Raw genomic sequence first — 22962 nt, 5'->3', positions numbered from 1 at the left:
CTTCCCACTCCAATGCTATACTGTGGGCCAGCATGCATGCTAACAGAGAAGCAGCACAAGAATTAGCTTGCATCATAGCAAAAGACTGAGGAGCAATCCTAAATAACAATGGTAGGCAGCAATAAATTGATATTTCTTTGATATTTAATTCTCTTTGCACCTTTGAAATATTACTCTTTCTTGTTCAATATATATTTGCTCTTATTATTTTACATTACTCTCTTTTTCTTTTGTTTTGTTATGTATTATACATTCTTGCTTTTAATTTTCACTATTTTGCCATATCAGTCTGCAAGAAAGTATTTCTTAACCCATGCCAAGAGAAACAATGAGAAAGTTCTTTGTTTTCAGAAGATTGTAGCAAAACAGGGCAAAGCTCCTAGTTAAACACTAATTAGTTTATTGCACTAAAAGAATCTTAAAGTTTGAAAAAGCTTTAACACAGGAAAGGACTCGAGAACCTTCAACTTTTAGATCTTGACCATGCTGGAGCACTGCCACCACTGATCTGCTCAACCCCTTTGATTTGTGGCCCTCTGTAACACTCTGACGGCACCTGAAGAAGATAACAGCCAGTGCATGGAGAGCACCTCATTGAGAGCACAAGTGTCCTGCAGTAGCTGCATTCATTCTTGTTTATTCCTAATAGACTTTTCCTGGCAGAGTCTAATATGGATTTGATACTGAATTACGATTTAATGCAAGCTAAATATAAAATTATTATTTGTCTCATGATTGATTTTTTTTTGTTGTTGCTGTAATTTTGGCATTGATGTAACTTTGAGGTAGTACAATAAGCAGAAGTAGTGCATTTGCCAACACTAAACCATGTCCATTTCTGGATCCAATAATTCATGCTGGGCACAATGGCCAAAACAAGAAACTGAAATGCTCATACTAAATACCCAAATAGAACAAAATCTGAATTTAAATAGAATTCTCAAGTTTTAGGGTTATTTCAGAATAAGTTTGAAAGCAAACTATGAAGGACTGGAACTAGAAGCTGCAAAGTCCAAAGCTCAAAACAAAAGAGAGAAAAATTAAAACAAGAAAAGATAAATTCTAAAAAGCAAAGATCCGTGACTAAAGTTAAAAAGGAGCACAAGACAAGATGAGTGTCCCACATTGCATGAGTACTCCCTGTTTGATCTGTCCTTTTCATTTAACTGACTGAGGTGGCACTGTCTTTGTAACAAGCAGTGACATTTGTGGCATGAAACTTTGGTGGGCATATACGAGGATTTTCCTATATGTGTGCAGACTTCTCTAACTTAAACATTAACTTACCAAACTAATAATGTCTGTGTGATGATCCCAGTTAGGGATCCATGGCAGTGCATGTGTGGGTGTAGCTCAGTGGCATAGCGTAGTGGGGGCGGCCCGCCCTGGGCGGCACTTTTAGGGGGCGGCAAAATTTCACAATAAATAATAATAATATCTTGTAAAAATTTGAACCATACCTAAATAAGGGGGCGGCGGAATTTTCCTCCGCCCCGGGCAGCTGACACCCACGCTACGCTACTGGTGTAGCTGCATACAATAGCTTGCACAAGCGGCCAGGGAGGTAGATAAGGGAATTGGAGGTGCTCATGCTCACATGTAGGCATGCATGGTTCAGCCAATTTCCTTATTAGTGCTCTGGGGTTTGTAGTTAAGACACCTGTGCCCATTGAAGTATAAAAGGAGCCTGAACAGGACAGAGGGGAGAGACCTAAATAGAATAAATGAAAGAATGAGAGTTCAGGCATTACAAGGATGGAAAGAAATGTCAGCAAATAGAGGTAAGATCATGGCTGAGCTGGTGCTGCTACAGGGAGGAGGCAGGCAGTCTTGAATGATGGCCCATATGAAGCAGTGGTGCTATGAGCAGGGTCAACCCTACTGAGCGCCCAAAGAGATGGCAGAAGGAGAAAGGAGCAAGGGTTGCTGGATTATTTGCTGAAGACTAAGGGATGGCGGCAGAAAAACATGCCAGATTTGTTGGAAGACTGTGCTAGCCAGTGGCCGTCTCCTCTAGCTCTGTAGACCTCAAAGAGTGTGCAGAAGAGGGTTTTAGTTGGATGTTAGCAAAGCTTAAGAGTGTTTTTTAAAGGTGCAGATCCTGAAAGTATTTTAACCTATGGATTTTAACCATTTGGGTTATTTAGTGTTTATCACATTATTTATTTATGAGCTGTTTTTATCAAGCAGTATTTATTTATTTATTTATTCAAGAGACGACTGCACTGCTCTTACTGTTATGTGTCATCATTGGCCGATCTGTCTTGGTTTCAAGACAGTTTTGTTCAAGGGAGTGATGCCAGCTGCAGACAGTTTTTCTTTTGCTAATGACTATTGAAACATACACGATCATGCACCTTACACATCACAAAAAAATCAGTCACCCATTATAAAGTAAGTGGCTGGCCTGTCTCAATTGGCATCTGATCATTGTAACCTCTGACATGGGTATCATTTGACAAAATTCAGAAATAGAGATTTAAACACTAAATAAAGTGAGAGCTTCACAATCCCCCACTGCTTGCGAACGTCCTAGCTATGAACTACCTAAATTGAAATGGAAAAAACTCAAGTTTAGAATCAAATAGTGTAGAGGGGGAAAAGGACAAACCACAGTAACATAGAAAGAATATGTAGACTACACACACTGCACAACTCAAACTGCCCTTCTGGTTGTCATGAACTTGAGGTTACTCAGTACATCAAGTCCAGAAATATCACACATATGCCCAATAGAGCGGGGAGTATCATCAGACTCAGTTAGTAACAAAAAGGGGCAAACCAAGGAACTTTATACAGAAAAGATTTATTATCACAGAAATGCTTAATGGCACCAATTAAGCTCCAAATAGCCCAAACGTTGCCTGAAACAACATGTTGAACCAAGGTAAATAAGACCCAATACACAAATGTCAGGAATGGTATAAAGAACAGAGCAAATAGGTAGAAATTCAGAAAATCCACAAAAAGTAAAGAAAAAACACTTAGCGTATTCAATGAACCGCAAGGGACTATGGTTTTTATTTATTTATTTGATCAGCCTACCACATTATACTATATCTATGCAGGAGGATATTTGCAGGTCACCAAAAGAACAGTTTAAAAAATAATTTTTCACTTACATATGAGTTCTTTCCACAATAGAATTCTGCACTGCTTTAAACAGGAGTATTATATGAAATGTAAACACCACACATAAGCTTCCTCAGTAGATTTTTCAACATTAGCATGGTCCTCCTCATCACTGTGTGAAAATCTTTAGAACCCATTCCTGGTATTGACCTCCTTACTATTTTCCACTCTGGCTACCTTTAAAGGAGAAAATAGTCCTTGATTTTTCCTACCTCTTACTGCATGGCATCAACTGGGAAAACTTGCAAAGTAACAGTAAATGTGTTATTAAAAAAAAAAAAAAAAACAATAACAGATGGTTCTCATTTAAATATGGACAAAGACCTTCAAGCTCCAACACTAAACTGGAAAGATCAGGGTTGCATAAGCAAACATGTAGAAGGGTATAGATGACACTGCAGGGCCAATTAATCGAATCCCTCTGCTAGAAATAGGCTTGCAGCACCTACAGTTCGATATACTACAAGAAGAAATGTTTTTTATATAAGAATTACATTGAACATATGATAGAAAATTGGACAAAAAAGCTAAGCAAAACAAAGCTGAGAGTTATTATGAACATTTAAAAAAATACACATCTGGTGGCACTGTGCCCTACTAGACACACCACTACTAAGAAACAATGATCAGAGGTTACATGTTCTTGCCTCACCATCCAAATATTAAAACAAACAAGGGTTAAAATTAACAGAAAAATGAATTACACAGAAAGAGTAGAAAAACAGAAAAAAAGACAGAAGGGTGTAACTATAATTATGTAGTAGCACTACTCACTTTTGCATGGTTTATTATTTTGTTTTCTGTTGGTTTCGATGCTTGCACCTTCTAATCATCTACCTATATGTACGTTGTGACCACTGTCGCTGCTCTGTTTATCAGTAAAACTATGGCAAAGAAACGCAGCTACCCTTTAGAAACTCCCTCTTAAACAGTATCTCAATGAGAAACAAACAGACTCTTACCCGTCCCTTTTCAGGACTAGCTGCAGGCTTACCACGTGACATGCTACTTGCACAAGGTTTGGCACATTTAAAAGACTAAGACCCGGTCAACCTCAACCTAACGGCTCACTCTCCTGTCCTCTCTCCCTCAGATTGCCTCTGCTCCAGTCGCTGCTTCCGAGCTAATGAACCCGCTAGATGAGGAGGACTTTGTGTTCTTTTGACCTGGAGATGGGAGCGGAACCATCATGTTTGACAGCTGCTTCCTGTGTGGTTTTCATCTGTTGACAAACCCCTTCTGGATAAAGTCTTGTGTTTTTACCTGCTAGTTCAGCAATAAAGATTTTATTCCTTAGAAACCTGTTCCCTTTTCTAGTCTCCTGTGCAACATTGTGACACAAGCTTCACAATGTATTATAACGTCCTTTGGAAATTGCCTTGGAAAACAGTATCTGATAAATAAACAAATAAATAAATAAATAGTACTAATAACTAAAACTGGTCTATTACTGGGGCGGCATGGTGGCACAGTGGGTAGCGCTGCTGCCTTGCAGTTAGGAGACCTGGGTTCGCTTCCCGGGTCCTCCCTGCGTGAAGTTTGCATGTTCTCCAAGTGTCTGCGTGGGTTTCCTCCGGGTACTCCAGTTTCCTCCCACAGTCCAAAGACATGCAGGTTTGGTGCATTGGCGATTCTAAATTATCCCTAGTGTGTGCTTGGTGTGTGGGTTTGTGTGTGTGCCCTGCGGTGGGCTGGTGCCCTGCCCAGGGTTTGTTTCCTGCCTTGTGCCCTGTGTTGGCTAGGATTGGCTCCAGCAGACCCCTGTGACCCTGTAGTTAGGATATAGTGGGTTGGATAATGGATGGATGGGTCTAATACCTATAGCTAATAACAGATCTGAACCCAAGATGAATCTTGACAGAGATTGAACGGAAGATTTGCAGGAGGTGACAAGTCAGGTAAAGCCTTAATGGTTTAGTGTTTCAGTGTGAAAGAATAGTGTGAACCCACCGTATGGAGACGGTATTCAGTAATTTTAGAAATGGTGCAAAGCACACGCTTATCTGATGTTCTTTTAAACAACTATTTTCTTTGATTCTCTTCAACTTTACTTTATCTTTTCATATGCCTTGAACAGTTATCTTTTAGTTTAGTTTTTTTTTTGTCTAGCACTTCTTGTATTGCTTTACGTTGTCTCACACTATCATTTAGATCTGTACACTTCCAGTTACTTTTCTATATTACTTTTTGCATATCCAATGCTCCGACCTAAATTTGTAACAACAAATATGTAGCAGATTTTTAAAAATTGTAAAGAAGCTGTAAAAAGAAGACAAAAATCTTTTCTCTTTTACCAGATAGAGGATAAAAATGAAACCATAGAATTGAGACTGAAGAGCGCTAAATAACCACTAAATGCCACCAAACTGTGAAGCAGTAAGTGGTTCTTGGCAGGTCACTTGCTATTGCACAGCAGGAGGCTCAGCTCCACACATTTAAATCTTTCACGATTGCAAGCTGGCAGACTCCAGGGCTGGTGTGAATAGTGCCAGCCAAACATGAGGAATGGTGTGGATCAGAGTGATGAGGCTGAGTGAGTGAGACAGTCGAGTTAAAACCTCACTGGCCTTTCAAGCTGACCCATGTAGAGTTAGGAAAAAATGTGTGAAATCCTAAAACTGAACATCATTTTTGGCTTCTGTCCTACCATGTTCATCAAATGTTTTAAGCTGTGTCCTTGAACAAATGGTGACAACACAGATATTGTGCTTATGCAGAATCATTCATTTTGCTGTAGATAAACAGACAGATAGACAGAACTAGGCTCCAAAGGGAGGTATTTGGCTTTTTCCAGAAGCTCTTTAAATAAATAATTACATAAATAAACAGATGGATGAATATACATATACAATTTATGAGTCACTGTCTTGTACCTGAGAGAAGACACAGAGTCCAAAGGCTTCAAGAAAACCAACTTAATTCCAATCAAAACTGGAACAGTCAGGGTATTTATTCAAATGGGAGCTACCACTTCAATACATACAGACACGGCAAACAAGCAATAACAAGTCCAGGGGCCTCCTGTATAACACCATGCGTAGAACTCACACTATAACATGGCGTAAGCACAAAAGCGGGAATGTGTGTACGCACAGAAAAATCCAGATCCAGGAATCTGTGCGCACGCAAACTTTCAAGTTCTTCCACTACATAAATCCCGATCAACGTGAAAAGTAACGCACGTGCACGCGCCTTCTCTCCCGCCCCAACTCCTCCCAGAATTACACCTCTTTGGATATGCAAATCGATATAAATAGCCTTCTGTGAAAAGACAATGGGAAAAGCACGGGGGAAAATATAAGAATTTCAGCAAATACCAAGTGGAGGCAAAGGAAAAACGTACTATTTTTTGGTTTAAACAGTGGTATAATCAACAAAAGAAAGTTGATCGAGTGACATAGGTGTCGGAGAAACTCGAAAGCTCAAGTTCACAAAGTCGCACAGTGCCCAAAATAAAAAAGAAGTCACATATCAAAGTCGGCGTGAAAAGGCGACTCGTAGTCCACCGTCTGAGTGTCATATGAAAGCCTTATTAGGGTACAGAGAAAAAAAAATAGGCACACAGTGGGAAAAATGCACGAAATGTCAACTTTAATCTCGAAATTTCCACTTTAATCACGTAGTTTATTTTGTCATTAAAGTAGAACATCATAAACTTCATCTTAAAATCGTTTATTTTACTAGTTTCTCAAGTAGCACGTTAAATGCTTTGTTCTGTAGTTGATCTTCAATGTGCTCTATGTGTGTGAATCACTATGTGCTTCTGTTCTTTCTCTTTCTCCGACAGGACACAGAATCCATTGCATTCGTGATATTACAGCTCTCTGAATAATTAAAATACTGAGATGTATACATGATATCTTTTTCATGATGATAGGAATGAAAGCATGTTATTAAACATGGGAACACGGTAGCGCAGTGATTGTTCATATCTCACGCAAGAGGCTTTCTGCGCCGTGTGCGACCTTCGATGAAATAATTTATTACAGAAGTACTGTCTCTTTCAAACGTACTAACCTCCAATTCCTGTCCTTACTTTTCTTTCTCCAAATACCCAATCGCCACACAATCAGCTCTGTAATAGACGTTAAGCCATCTGTAAGCTTAGAACGCTGATTCTTCATAACTTTTAAGGAACATTGAAATATCTGCGTAGTACATGTTTAATTATTCTATCCGTCTATCCTTCCAGTGTCGCGTCAGCACCAGCAATAATACAGCAAAAGGCAGGAGCTATCCATGAACTAGCTAGCGCTGCGGCACCGTGTCCTCACATGTTTAATTATTAACAATACAGATTATTTAAATAAAGTTAAAGTTTTATCTGTATACTATAAGCAACATATTTTGCTGCATTTCATCTTAAAAATGATATCGTCATCATACGCGCTTTATAAAGTGGCACAGGTTGTGCAATATTATAACTGTAGTGCAAGTTTACAGTGGGGTAATTGTACTTATAAGTACAAACAGTTCTACAAGGAGCACTTGATGGACTGATTGAGTGCGTTTATAGTTCTTGGGATGAAACTGTTTCTGAAACGCGAGGTCTGTACAGGAATGGCTTTGACGCGTTTTGCCATGGTTGAGGTAGTGTGTGCTGGAAACTGTATACCGATAATTCTCTTTCCGATCAGCTGCTGCTGTGATTCCCCACTCCGATACAGTGATATAAATACTCTGAGTGGTGCAGTGAGAGTAATATGGAAAAAGATGATCCGCTGTGGCAACCCTTAATGGGAGCAGTTGAAAGAAGAAGAAGCTGCAGTGAGCGTAACAACGCTAAAGCAGTTATGGTATTTGGAATACTATGCTATTCCCTGGACCATTATAGTGCTACAGGTTAATTACAATCAGATGCATTACACTAATAAACAATATGCAGTTAATTTCAGTGTATTTATAATGCAGTGTCAGGAACAATGATGGATGGATTAAAAGCCAGAAGTCTGTATGACCATCAGCATCAAGTGACTCCATGAGAACCCTAACTACAAAGAGACTATTTCATTTATGTTAGGTAGAATGTCCAGAGGGGACTGGGTGGTCTCGTGGCCTGGAACCCCTACAGCAGGGGTGTCAAACTCATTTTGGTTCAGGGGCCACATACAGCCTAATTAGATGTCAAGTGGGCCGGAGCAGTATTTATAACATAATTACCTATAAATAATAGTAAGTCCATGTTTTTTCCCTTTGTTTTCGTGCAAAGAAGTACAAGTACATTAGAAAATCTTCATATTTAATGAAATGTTTTACAAAACATATCAACATATCAAAACATATAAACAACCTCAGATTTCTTAAAACAAGTGTTTGCACAAATACAAACAAAACTTTAAGTCAGAGGTATTTGGAACTGAAAAATATAGTACTGCACCTTAAAATTTATGGCATTACATGAACAATAGGATTCCACCAAACCAAACTCTTTTGTAGTGAAGCTGTTAACTTACATTAAATGTAACATTTTTTAACTATTTCTACAGCAAGAATTCATTTTCACAGAACTGAATTCTTTAAGTGCAATCGGTGTCTGAAGCAATATTTTAAAGGAGTTAGTCACATCTAGACTACTTTGTTTTTGCTCCTGAAACTTGGCATCTTTTGGTCTGCACAAGTGCATCAATATCAGGTGTCATGTCCTGACTAGTAGCCAATCTCAGAATGTCATCTAAGTGCTTGTTTGTGAGCCTTGAGCGCAATTTTGTTTTATTGATGTTCATTACTGAGAAAACTTGTTCACAAAGGTAGGTTGTCCCAAAAACGCACAAAATTTTTGCAGCCAGGGCTGTTAATTTGGGGTACCCTGGCAAGAGATATTGATAAAATGTGTCCAAGCCCACTGAGGCAAACTTGTCCTTCAAATCTGCATCACATTGCAAATCAATTATCTCTAGTTGGATGTCGACAGGGACATCAGAAGCTTTGACTGTGAAGGGTGAGCGAAAAACTGCAAATTCTTTCTCGAGTTCACCAAAGATCTGAAACCATTTCTCAAACTCACACAGCAATCCTGCAATCTTGTCTTTATACTGTTTCATGTCAGCATTAATGCCTGCTGCACATACCTCTCTTAGGCAAGGGAAATGTGCAGGGTCACCACTTGACAGCTGTGTCTCCCACAAAGTCAGCTTCAACTTGAATGCACATATGCTGTCATAAAACTGTGTGACAACTTTTTTGCGGCCTTGCAACATTTTGTTCAGAATATTCAAGTGCTCTGTAATATCCACCAGAAATGCAAGGTCCTGCAGCCATTCCTGACACTGTAATTCCATCACTGGATTTCCTTTTTTCTCCATGAATTGTCCGATTTCCTCGCGTAGATCAAAGAAACGCCTCAGCACAGCACCTCTGCTTAACCACCTTACTTCAGTGTAGTATGGCAGGGTATTAGTAACGTGATTGTCACTGAGAAGGCAGTCAAACTGACGATGATTCAGGCCTCTGGCTCGGATGAAATTAACAGTTCGGACAACCACCTCCATGACGTGATCCATTTTTAACGACTTGCAACACAATGCCTCCTGGTGCAAAATACAGTGAGATGTCCAGAAACCATCTCCTCCATTAGCGGCTTGTACTTTCTCTCTGAATTTTGTCACAACACCTGCTTTTCTTCCGATCATTGATGGCGCGCCATCTGTAGCCAGGCTGACGGCGCGGGACCAGTCCACCCCGACTCTGTCCAGCACGCCAACCACAGAGCCGAAAATGTCCTCAGCTGTTGTGGTGTCACTCATAGGCACCAACTCAAGGAACTCCTCAGTGACGGTCAATGTGTCATCAACTCCACGAATAAATATGGCCAGTTGAGCAACGTCTGTAATGTCAGTGCTCTCATCAATTGCAACAGAAAATGCAAGAAATGACTTGACCTTGTGTTTCAACTGCCTGTCTAAATCAGCCGATAGTTCCGATATCTTCTCTGCCATAGTGTTTCTCGTCAGACTAATGTTGGCAAATGCTTGTCGCTTCTCAGGACACACAAGTTCTGCAGCCTTCATCATGCATCTTTTAACGAACTCACCGTCGGAATACGGCTTTGATGCTAATGCTATTTCGTTAGCAATTACGTAGGTGGCTTTTACTGCTGCTTCACTGACCTCTCGGCTCCGAGTGAAAATTGACTGCTGTTTTCTCAGACCCACCAGCAATTCATTTATCTTCTCTCTCCTCAGTCGTCCTTGCAAGATGTCGTATTTTCCACCATGATGAGTCTCATAGTGGCGCCAAAGATTATATTCCTTGAGCACCGACACTTGTTGATTACACACCAAGCACACAGGTTTCCCATTTATCTCTGTGAATAAATAGGAAGTGGTCCATTTCTCTTGGAAAACCCTACACTCGGTATCCACTTTTCTCCTTTTTGACAAAGATATTTTGGCTAATGAGGGTGTCAAGGTGAGTAGAAAATAAGGTAGCCTACAGAGTGGCAGAGTTGTTGCTTCTTTTACTCTAATTAAAACAGTGCACCCCTCCCCTTTGACTAACACAGTGCGCCCCTCTCATCTGACTAACACCCTAGCGGATGATTTAGGAATTGCATTTTATTACGAATTTCGAGTTCGTGTCTTTTATTATTTTTTTTACTTTCAAAATTCATCCAGTGGGCCGGATTGAACCCCCTAGTGGGCCGGTTTTGGCCCGCGGGCCGTACGTTTGACACCCCTGCCCTACAGATTTTATTTTTTTCTCCAGCTTTCTGGAGTTTTTTTTTGTTTTTTCTGTCCACTCTGGCCATCGGACCTTACTCCTTTTCTGTGTTAACTAATGTTGACTTATTTTCATTTCTTATTTTGTCTGTTATTTTTCTTTTCTTCATTATGTAAAGCACTTTGAGCTACTTTTTGAATGAAAATGTGCTATATAAATAAATGTTGTTGTTGTTGTTGGTAGCACTCACTCCAATCATCATGAAGTGTTTTGAGAGAGTGGTGCTGGCCCACATTTAGACCAGCATACTGGACACTCTGGACCCCCTGCAGTATGCCTACCGGCCCAACAGGTCCACCTCAGATGTCATCGCGGCCGCACTACATTATTCCCTCTCCCATCTAGATAAAAAAGACTCCTACATCAGGATGCTCTTTGTTGACTACAGCTCTGCCTTTAACACGGTTATCCCCAATAAACTCACCCATAAACTGTCTGCACTTGGCCTGCACCCCATCCTCTGTGACTGGCTCCTAGACTTTCTGACTGGCAGGCCCCAGTCTGTCAGGATTGGTAATAGGATTTCAGCCACCATTATCACAAACACAGGCACCCCACAGGGATGCGTCCTCAGCCCCATGCTCTACACTCTGTTCACCCACAACTGTGTCTCCTCCCACAAAGATTACATCATCCTAAAGTTCGCAGATGACACTGCAGTGATAGGACGCATCACTGGTGGGGATGAGGCGGTCTACAGGAGGGAGGTGGACAGTCTGGCGTCATGGTGTGAGGACAACAACCTCACCCTAAACACAGACAAGACGAAGGAGATGATAGTGGACATGAGGAAGGAGAGGAGACCTCACCGGCCACTGTTCATCCAAGGGCTTGAAGTGGAGAGGGTGAGCAATATTAAATACCTGGGCGTCTACATCAGTGAGGACCTCACTTGGACACCTCATTCTATCTACCTCACACAACTGTATTTGACTTGTCATCACACACCTACCTGCACAATTACACTTCTATTCTGTTTTTATACTTTATGCTGCCTCTGTTACTTATTATCTATCTGCTACTTATTATTTATATTTATCTTTATATGTTGGTTTTGTCATTTGGTGTGGACAGCAAAGAAAAAATTTAATTGTACAGGGAAACGTGTTTCCTTACTGAGCACATGACAATAAACTTTGAAAATTGAACATTGAGAGTTACTCTAGAAAAAGCCAGGACAGTAGGTATCAAACAGGGGATGCAGACCCCTGTGTGTTTGCAAGACTGCACTTGGGGTGGCAGTAACACTCCTGGTGAGGTTGACGTTCTTAAAAGAAACTCAATTTTGAAGACTGTCTTTAAATTAACTCAATGTTTTTAAATAAACATAAGCGAAAATGTTTTGCATTTGTTTCATGAAAATAGTCCTTTAGCAATATAGTTATTCATTAACTTTGCAGTTCTCATCAGGAAGGCAGGAGAGTGGACCTTAAAAAGGACTGTTCGGTATACTGTACAGTGGTTTACCGCTTATGGCCACAGCCAGAAGGCGCCCAATCGCGTCTGATCTCAGAAGCTAAGTAGGCTCTGGCTCGTCTAACCTGAGTCTACATGTCATGCTAGGCTTCATTTCAGTTCCATTGCTCTGTCTCACTGTACTCCAGCAGTATTTCCCCATTCTTGTCTTGCTCATCTGACCTTTCTTTTATTCCGTGTCTCAAGCGAATTCATGCCTGTGAGGTCTGTGGTCACAGTTCTGTCTCTCACCCACTTCTTTGATCTGATCCATGCCAGGATGCAGTCTGTCAAGGGATTACATGTCAAAATCAACGGATTTTGCAAAGTAGTACCTCATAACAGGTGAGTTCTATCTTAATCACCCTGACAAAAGCAGTCTGTAAATTGATTCTCTCCTCTTTTTCTGTCTCAGCTTTGGGGCACCAATTATACAATAAACTTGTTTGCTGTATTATTTTTCAGAACAGTTTTATAAAATGGCAGACTAGTGCAAAAATATAATATTATTAATAATAAAATGCACATATGTAACTTTTTATTTTAGTGTTATTAATACAGTATTAATCAACAGTGGAAAGCTTTATAGAGTCGCTAATGGTTGGTTACCTTCATTCTTCTATAAAAAGTAAAGATAGAAACAGATGGAAGGCAGAAGCAGAACTGGACAGTCGTGAAACAGGCTCAGCCTTTACATTAACTTAGAACTATCTGTTATGTTTCTTTTTTTTGGCCATAAGTTGTAAATAATTTGTGAGTTACTTTTCTGCTGCTTTTGATCTGGATTCAGATGTAAGTGTTGTGACACTCATACGCATTGGTGGCAGCTTAAAGGCTCAGATTATGGTAATTTCCTGCCGAAACATACTGTAGGAGGTTGCTGTCGAATAACAGTTTATCTCTTCCTCCCTCAGCAGACTGAAAAATTGATGGCTTTAATATCCTTGACATCACTTTGGGTGTCCGCTTGCATGGATCTGCCTCTTCCTGCCAGAATTATTTATCAACAAAAGCTCCACCATCTTGAATCGGTCTACTTGGAGACTCTCATTCGCAAAGGATATTTTCTTTTCTTTTCAACATGTTTATATTATATGGGGTTTGCCTACGGGGTCCTTAACACTTCACAGTTGTCTGTGTTCTTTCTTACAATGTATAATTTTTTATAAATGTAAAGTATTGTAAGGCCTTTTTTGTTCCATATAAATCTTATTTAAGTTTTTACATTTAAAGTAATTAAGAAATCATTTACCATACATTGCATATGTAGAAAAAAAGAAAACACACACAAAAAAAACACTTCATAATTTCTTGTTAAAATTGTGAAATGCAGCATAATGTGGTTAAATGGTGGTACTTCTGTTTGTGGCATTCATTTCAATTTCTGGAGGTGGTATGCCAAGAAAAAGGTTGAGTACACCGGCCTAGAGATATCACATGATATTTCATTACATACTCATTATTAGTCTGTTACAATTAAGCATTTGTTTTGCACAGTAAGTCTGCTATTGTCCAAAATCATGCTGTGGGACCTCCTTTTAGAGGAAACTGAGATCCAAGATCATGTCCAGTTTTGCTGCATTGGGTTTATACTAGTAGGGGGCCCTGGCCAGATGGCACAACATTATTGGAGGGCCTTAACATAAAAAACTGGAGAACTCCTGAGCTGGGACATCATTAATTTGACTCATACAGAAACAGACAAGTGAGTTAATTCCATGGGGATAAATTTTAAAGCTGGCAGTTTAAATAACATTCTCTTATTTAGTATTTTGCTTTTTTATGAGTTTTTATGTGGTAAAGCAAATATTCATTACTTTATTACTGAACTGGCAGCTTCTGCAGCGTCACTGCTTATGTCTGGGGGGCAGAGAGTATAGAAGATTGGCTTTCCATGCCTCAGCGTGAACTTCTGATTTTTACAGGTTTCATGTTAATATAATTCTGATCTTGCAAATCCCAGCTTGCGGGTTTGACATTTTTTTACATATAAGTCTATCTTTTTAAAGTCCAGTTACCATTAATAAAACATACTGCTCACTTAGACTAAGCTTGTTGTAGTATTCTCTCATTGGTATTGAAAATCAGAAATGGGAAAGTGAACATGCATAAAACTTAAAACAGATAAACCCAACAGAATTGTTAAAGTAAGCAAAACTCAATAACATCAGTCAAAAATACCTGAGCCATAAGAAATCCAGAAATCTGAGTCAAAATGAAACCTTGAAATTCCTATTGTTACCATTTGATTTTGTGTTCTCATTTCTTAAGAGATTCTCTCTTTTACTGAATACATTCAATTTTAGATGCTAGTTTATACACCCCACCATCTTTAATAGTGGCAGATTTTTTGTCACTGATCAACAGAAAAACAGATCTCTGCAAAGCACATATACATTAATTACAAAATAAAACAAAATAACTGATTACATAACTGTGTGTATAGCTCTCTATCAGCTTTGCACATCTGAACTCAGCCATTTTTCTACATTTTTCTTTGTAAAACTCCTCAAGCTCCATCAGGTTTTATGTTGATTGCGAGTTAACAGCCTTTGTCAAATCCAGCCATTTCTCAATTGGATTGACATCTGGACTCTGACTCGGCCAATGCAGGGCATTAACATTATTTTTACATTGTTGTTTTTAAGCCATTCCTGTGTAGCTTTGACTTTATGCTTGGGGTCAATGTCATGCCTTGCTGGAAATCAGATCTTCTCCCAATGTGCAGGTTTCTTGTAGACTTTGTCAGGTTTTATTCCAGGATTTATCTCTGTTTTGTGGCATTCATTTCATCTTCTACCCTCACAAGCTTTCCAGGGCCTACTTGTAAGAAGTTTCTCCACTGAATGGTGCTTTCACCACCGTACTTCCCGGTGGGAATGGTGTGTTTATGTTAATGTATAGTGTTTGCCTTATGCCATATATGGCATTTAGTCTAATGGTTAAAAAGCAAACTCTAGCTGGGACGCTGTGTTAGTTTTTTTTTAACAGTGGCTTTCTTGTTATCACTTTCCCATTAACCTGAAGCACCAGGGCAGCAATTATTGTCTGCACAGTCTCTATAGTCTTAGCCACTGTAACTTATAACTCCATTAGAGTTTTCTCAGGTCACTTGGTGTCATCTCTCACTATTTTTCTTCTTGTATGATCGCTCATTTTTTTGTGGATGGACTGCTGTAGGCAGATATACAATTGTGCCATACTCTTTCCATTACTTAATGACTGATTTAACTGGACTCCAAGGGATATTTAGCAACTTTGATATTTTCTTGTCTCCGTCTCCCAGCATGTGCATTTCAATCACTTTTTCACAGAGGTGCTCGGAGTGTTCTTTTGTGTTTACTGTGCAGGTTAGTTCTCCTTTCTGACTTGTTATAAGCTGGACATTTCAGGTAAGGTGCATTTAGGCAATAATCAACTGAACCCTGAAACAGGTGACCTCCGTTGAACTAATTCTGTGATTTCCAAAAACCAACTGGCTGCACCTGTGATGATTTAAGTGGTTCATATTGAAGGGGTGGAATGCTTAGGTAATCAATTACTCTGTGTTTTCTCTCTATTATATTAAAAAAGTTTCCTGTCATGTCCGCATTATTCAGCCATTACCACTTCCCTTCACACCGCTTGCCCAGTCATTAGTCCTACTGTGCACATCCTCTCTCCATAGCACCCTGTGATACTCTCAGTGCTAACTCGCCCTTCAACGCAGTCATTCATAATGGTAAGGCAGAAAAGCAAATGATCTATGCAAGTAAGTCAAATTTTACATCATGATAGAAAAAGAATAAATGAATAAAAACAAATGAACAAAAAAGAGCTGCATATAATAAAAATCAAGAACAAAGAGAATCATCCAATAAACGAAAAAGAAAAAAATATCCCGAACAATGTATGAACAGAAATGCAAAAAAACAATGTTTATAGAATGTAAGTTAGAGGATAAAATAATTCATAATATTGTTTTTCATGAGGCGTTAATGTAATTGAATGTTTTATTTAGTTTTTATTACGTTTTAAATTTTTTACTTTTTTATTTTTACTTTTTACTACGTTTTATTATTCATTGGTATTAAAAAATAGACAGTTGTAGTGAAATACTCAAGTAACTGATTTTCTATCTATAATAACTAAGGACCAAACCATCTTCCTCCCGCACCCCGCAAACACTTCTATATACCATCAGGTTAAAAACAATTGCTTTCTCTAACGAAGGAACGCCCCGACTCCCTTCAAGCGGCTCAGCAGCAAGATATTGGGCTCCCATCATCTGTCCCGGGGGATTGGCGAGTGAACTGAGCAAGGGGTGCAGCCCCCTAGTATATTTAAAATTAATTTTAACCACTCTGTAGAGGTCTGTTTTGATTTTGACATTAGAGAGTTCTCTTCTGTTATCAATGTCAAAAATGCCAAATTAAGTCCACAGTGATTCAATATTTTATAGCAATACTAGGGGGCTATGCCCCCTGCTTGCTTCGCTCAACCCACGTCTCTACCGCTCGCGTTGTGAAGGGGGGGGGCAGAATACATGCTAAGGAGATGCGGTTGGATCAGCTGCTGTCTTGCTGCTGCTGCTGCCGAGTTATAGTCACAAGGGGTAAACACCAACTGCTTCACATTGTTATTTGGAACTGATCTCTAACCAACCATAGCAGAATTTGTGGAATTGAAATCAAGTAGTCAACAGAATTCAGCTGAAAAATCATATACTGTACATAAGTGTAGCTCTGGAAAAAAAAAAGTGCGTGGAAAATAAATACCATTATATGGTATGGTGTAGCAATAAAATAAAACAACCTGTAGAAACCAAAACTTACTTATTCTGATGTTTGGAACCTTGCAAATGTGCATGGTACTGTTCTATTGAGTTCAGAGTTACGCTGCAAACTTCACACGTGTAATTCCTCTTCAAACCTGGAAACAAAAGGGAAAAAAATAAAAGATCATTTAAACCAATGACATGAATCTACTGACAGCTTAAATCCAAATACTCAAAAAAACATTGATCAGATCACAGATAGAGACAGGGAGGGGACAGACGCTTATCAGATGAACAAGCGCTTCACATAAAATTCACAAATACAATTTGAAAAGGTGCATGCAATACTGAACATGTTACTTGTAGGACTTTTTTTTCATAAACACACACAGCTTCAAGTTAGAATTCTGCATCTGAAGTCTCACTAGAAAAACAGAACAACAGTATCCTGATTGCAACTCTAAGCCTGGAGAAGGAGAAGGTTTGATCTGAAATCTCAACAATGTACCAGCCTTCCACCAATGTTCAGGCCGTCACATAACCATTTCAGGTTGTAATTTCTGCTTTGATTCTTTCTTTTTTATGTGAAGGCCACATTATGGAGGGGATCAATTTGAAGGCTAGATGGTTTTCTTGAACTAATCTAGTCAATTCACTAATCAACCTGACATTTTATATGCTAATATTAAGGATGTGCATTCTTTTGCATGCTATTGTATCTCTCTTATGGAGTTAAACCCACAGGTCTCTTCAAAAATACTGTACATTGTGTTTAGATAGTTTCATGATGTGACTCCATTTAATCATAGGAGATACTGGGGGATATGTCTGCCTGCAGTACTCCGGATAAACTCTATGGAAGGCGGAATGGTCAAGACTTAGAATTTAAGTTTCCCAAAATAAAGAAAAAGAAGCAATAAGCACTTGTTGTAGTTACTTATTAGGGACAATATCCTAACCAAAAGAGCCAGATAGACTAAATGGTCTCCTCTCATTTGTCAAACTTCTTATATTCTTATGTTCTTCTTATGTTAAATATTTTATTTTTCCACAGAGGCTCCCATATGTACTTGGAAACTTTTAATTAAACCTACTGCTTCTGTTACCATGGAAATTTAATGCATTGAGAGAACACTAAAGAGCAGAACAGGAAAATGTAATGAAAAGAAAATGAGAAGGGCAGAGAAACATATGGTTGTGATTATGTAGTAATCAAGGGTCAAGAATGGCCTTGCAGAAGGGCCTGATTCTGCTGGGCAGCTGCTTCAGCAGAGGATAGCATTTCAACTTCCGAAAGCAGTAACGCATTGGCAGGGGACACACTGAAACATCTGTGCCATTGAGTCTGGCAGAGGCAGATTTAAAGAGCAGGACGCCTGTGAGTGAACAAGAAGCAGCAAGCATGTGCTTTCAAAAGCAACATCCCAGCTGACACTTAAATGGCATCCCAAAGACTTTCCTCCATAGCCTATATGAGTGCTCGGAGCAGATGTACGCAGAGGAGTGAAGGCTACTGGGATGCAGCCCACTACTTTTATGGGTGCAGATCTGCAACCAAAGATGTACTAATGTGCAGCCTGCCTCCTTCTCTTAAATGAGGTGTTCCATTTTACAAGGAGCATCTTTTATTGGATTGCAGAAGTACTGATTGTAAACTCTTTATAGAAGCAAAATTACTGTATGTGTGAAAAGTTCATTTGTTAAGGGTTAATGATTAACAAAATGCAAAAAACAAATTTCTTTCATATTTAGGCTGACTGTCACAATTTTGTGTTTGACTCCTGAGTCTTTATAAAATTGCCAAAAGAAGAGCGTTAACCTTCATGAGTGAGAATAGCAACATCTACAGAAGGTTACCCTGCAATGCAGAAGATGCTCTCCTGGATATTCCTATTGGGATGAACAGATGGGTTTTGGGTTGTGACGAACGGCCAGGTCCCATGCCCGGCCGGGACGCCCCTGCTGTGTATGTTCCGGGGGAGCAGCCATGGACAGCTCAATAACTCCCCCGGGGCGCTTGGTGGCAGCCTCCCTGGCCGACACTGATTGGAGATGGAGTCCTCTACAGCATTGTTGGGGCCCGGGGTGGCCGCTGGGGGGGGCTGTCTCCTTCCAACAGCCCGGCTGAACGAATCTACAGCCCCACCCGGAAGTGCAATTAGGACCAGGTGGTCAAGCACCTGGAACGCTTCCGGGTTAAAAAGGGCCAGCCACCACCACTCGACAGCCAGAGTCGGGAGGAGGAGGACTAAGCCTGAGGAGGAGTGGTGGTGCCAGAAGAAGGGTTGTTGTGATTACTGTGAGTGTTTTGGGACTGTGCTGGGCCTGTGGGACACAGGGAAGGCGTGCCCCACGGCTGAAGAGAAATAAAAGTCTGCTTGTTTAAATACGTGCCTCTGCGTCAGTCTGTTCCGGGTCGGGCACTATATAGCGCCTTTCACAGGGTCCACTAAGGAAACAACTGTTTTAAGTCTGAACTACAGTGTTTAAACAAGAAAATGGTCTTTAAAAGTAATATAGGGTGAAATAAGTAAAACAAGATTGGTGAAAATTCTTTTTGTAATAGAGAAAGGTGACAGATTATCAATTCTTGTATCACTGACACCTCAAAGCCTGAGGCACTTGAGTTTAAAGTTCCTTCAACATCCAAAAGATGTGCTGCTTATTACTGTAGACTTTAAATTACCTCAATATAGATGAATATGGATAGATGCATATGTGAGTGTGACATGTGATTATCTAAAAACATGCTTCTATTAAATGATCCGGGGACGTGGATCAGGTGTGGCAATCAGCAGCTCCCGGCAACAATTACGGATGCAGACGACTCCTCACCTGTGCACTGAAGCGAGGACCATCCACATCAAGAATCACCCGGGAAACTGCTCCAGCCACACTACCATGCCCCCTCACTAAGCCGCGAGTGTGGCGACTATTTATTTAAAAAGTGGCCTTTTTGAATTGAGCTGTGCACCCGCTACACCACATTCCTCCCCCCCATAAGCCCCAGTTGCACAGGAAGGCTCCATGCCATTGCCAGCCCTGTGCAACTGGCGGCCTAGGTCCATAGCTCGGCCACACTACCACTGCACTAAAATCATAAATAATAAAAGCACTAAAACAATCCCACAATAAAATCAACCCAAGGCCTCCTTGTAAAAACAGGACATAAAAAGAATAAGAACTTTTAAAATGACAATAAAAGCAACCAAATAAATAAATGTCCATAAAAAAGCTCTCTCCTTTAAAATGTCCTCCTCTGGCTTGGGTCCGTGGGTTCTTTTTAAAAAAAATCTGGTACCAATCCCGCTTGCTGCTCTGTCTCCTGCTCTTCGGTCCCCACTGCCAGCTCATCCCACCGCTACCACCAAATGTGACGATGCGGGTTCCACTCCATGCGCCCATCTTGCTTCTGGGAGCTCTGAACCCGATACCGTTGGTAATGTCACGATGAGCTGGACAGTGAGGCACAACAATGAAGCAAGGGGATGGTGCAAAAAGTACAAAGGTGCTTTTATTAAAATCAACAAAATCAAAACGGTGTTCAAATAAATAGTGCAGTGCTTCAAAAGTCTTCAAACAAATAATCCAATAAAAACAAGTGGAGGTTAAAAACAGAATAGAAAAAATCCTTTTAAAACTGAGGTTAAAACAATGGCTGGAAGCAGTCTTTTAAAACAAAGCCCAGTGCCTTCTTTTACTGGTGACTTCCCTGCTTCTCCCATCCAGGCTATGCGCCAGGGGAGTCACCTTACTTGCAGCTGACCTTCTTAACTGTACTGGTCTGGTGGCCTTCTAATCCCTGGCTCTGGTTCTGCTCACCCAGACCGAGACTTGGGCTCCCCAGCGACCAGGACGCTCACGCTTTGGCTTCCACTTCCCAAGTCCCCGACTCCCGCTGCCTTCGCTGCAGTGAGCCAACCTTCTCCCTGTCACTCTTGCCCTAACCAAGCGCTCAGCAGGAGCGACCACTACTGTCGGCACTCGGGTGCTGGCCAAACACCGCACTTCGGCTCGCCTCTCCCAGCTTCCTGCAATCAGTGTGAGCCTGCGCTCGCTCGCTCTCGCTCTCCTGAACCGGCTTTCTACTTCTTGCTTCCTTCTTCCTTCTCCATTAACTTCCCTTCACATTCTTTTTTTTTTTCTTTCTCCTTTTTCTCTCCTTTTCCTTCATCCGCCTCGAACTTCTACTAAATGAACACACCCCTGACTAATCTTTACCTTTTATTCTCCAGACCGACGCTTCGGACACAGGCCTGGGTGCCATGCTGAGCCAAAGTGTCGACAGTGCCGAACATCCCGTGATATACCTGAGCCGGAAATTGTTGGACCGAGAGACCAGGTACGCGGCGGTGGAGAGGGAGGCCTTGGCCATTAAGTGGGCGGTGACTCACCTGCAGTACTACCTGCTGGGTCGAGAGTTCACCCTAGTAACGGACCATGCTGCTCTCCAGTGGATGGCCCTACACAAGGAGTCGAACCACCGAGTCACCAGGTGGTTCTTGGACCTGCAGCCCTATAAGTTTACCGTTACTTATTGCCGGGGTCCCCTTCAAGCCAATGCTGATGCCCTCTCCCGGGTTCAATTATGGGATAATTTTTTTATCTTTTATCAAATGAAATAAAAAATGGAAATGTAGGAAAAGACAGAAAGTTTCATCCAGAACAGATGAATTTTAGGTGCTTTTACTGATTTCAAAAACAACACCACGTTAAATTTGAGCCAAAGACATTGTAAGGGTTAACTGCCATTCTGATTTTCAAATATAGAGTTGTCTACATACAGATTGACCACATCTTCATATGGGATTCTACTTTTGCTGCTGCTAAAATATCACCGTTTATCCAAGAAAGATTTCCACTTTGTGTTCAAAACAATCAAGTAAACTCAACAACAAAAAGCACAAGAAGTTATGAAAGTGGACTGTGCCAACTTTAACCTTTTTCAGGCATTCCATCGTTAAACTGTCATGATGCAATTCAAAATAATATTAAAAACCCCTCAATTATCCGTAAGATGTCGGGATAGAGACTGTGACGGATAAGAGAAAAGATGGATAACAGAACAGCCACTTTAAAAATGATCAGTTATAGGATGCACTCTAGAACCCCCTGGAGGCAGTAGCAAAGGAGAGAATTAAAACAAAACCAAAAAGTGCTATTATGAACAATGCTGCACATCCTCTCTGTGACACACAGACACTGAGGACTTTCAGCCAATGAATTATTCAGCAGAATTGTGTCAAGAAAAACTATGGGGACTCCTTTATACCAACAGTAACACACCAGTATAATATCTCACTGTGATTGTGGCAGTCAAGTCAGACATTTTCTTTCTTTTTAAGTTCTTGCATTATAGTCATTCTGGTGTGTGTTCAGACCAAAGTGTGTGCATTTATTTATTTAAAATACTCCTGTAAAAGCCAAATTTCTCCAGGGGACAAATAAAAATCTATCTATCTATCTATCTATCTATCTATCTATCTATCTATCTATCTATCTATCTATCTATCTATCTATCTATCTGTCTGTCTGTCTGTCTGTCTGTCTGTCTGTCTGTCTGTCTGTCTGTCTGTCTGTCTGTCTATACTTGCCACCAGAGACAGATCTTCATAGTTTTGAGACATAATTTGGAAGAAAAAATATTCAGTTTTGTCCCGGGCCTCACAGTCTTGTGGTAATTTTTGAAAATCTTTTGTTTACTGTGCAGATATTTTCTTACATTGAATAGGGATCCTATCTTAGGTAGCAGTACTTAACCTCTTCTCTCTTTATTTTATTACATTATTTAGTTTTAACTATGATATGTTTAAAACTCTTCAGTGGCCTGGCACCTCATCCATGTTTGGTTTCAGAAACCTTAAAAATGGCTTCAGCACATTCAGTAAAAGGGTGAACGA

The 22962-nt window shown here is 40.3% G+C and overlaps 1 protein-coding gene across 2 annotated transcripts in view; it reads right to left on the bottom strand.

Annotated features, from left to right (window-relative positions):
• Window positions 1-22962, bottom strand: part of zmat4a (zinc finger, matrin-type 4a) — a 480624-nt gene that overhangs the window by 96015 nt on the left and 361647 nt on the right. For both annotated transcript variants that reach the window (XM_051924280.1, XM_051924276.1), the window contains one exon: window positions 17121-17217. In XM_051924280.1, the coding sequence (XP_051780240.1) occupies window positions 17121-17217 (97 nt within the window). The remainder of the gene's footprint in view (window positions 1-17120; window positions 17218-22962) is intronic.

The sequence above is a fragment of the Erpetoichthys calabaricus genome, chromosome 1 (assembly GCF_900747795.2).
Source record: "Erpetoichthys calabaricus chromosome 1, fErpCal1.3, whole genome shotgun sequence".
In the NCBI taxonomy this organism is placed as follows: Eukaryota; Metazoa; Chordata; class Cladistia; order Polypteriformes; family Polypteridae; genus Erpetoichthys; species Erpetoichthys calabaricus.
The sequence above is the reverse complement of the archived record's forward strand: the minus strand, read 5'-3'. Positions and strand labels throughout refer to the sequence as shown.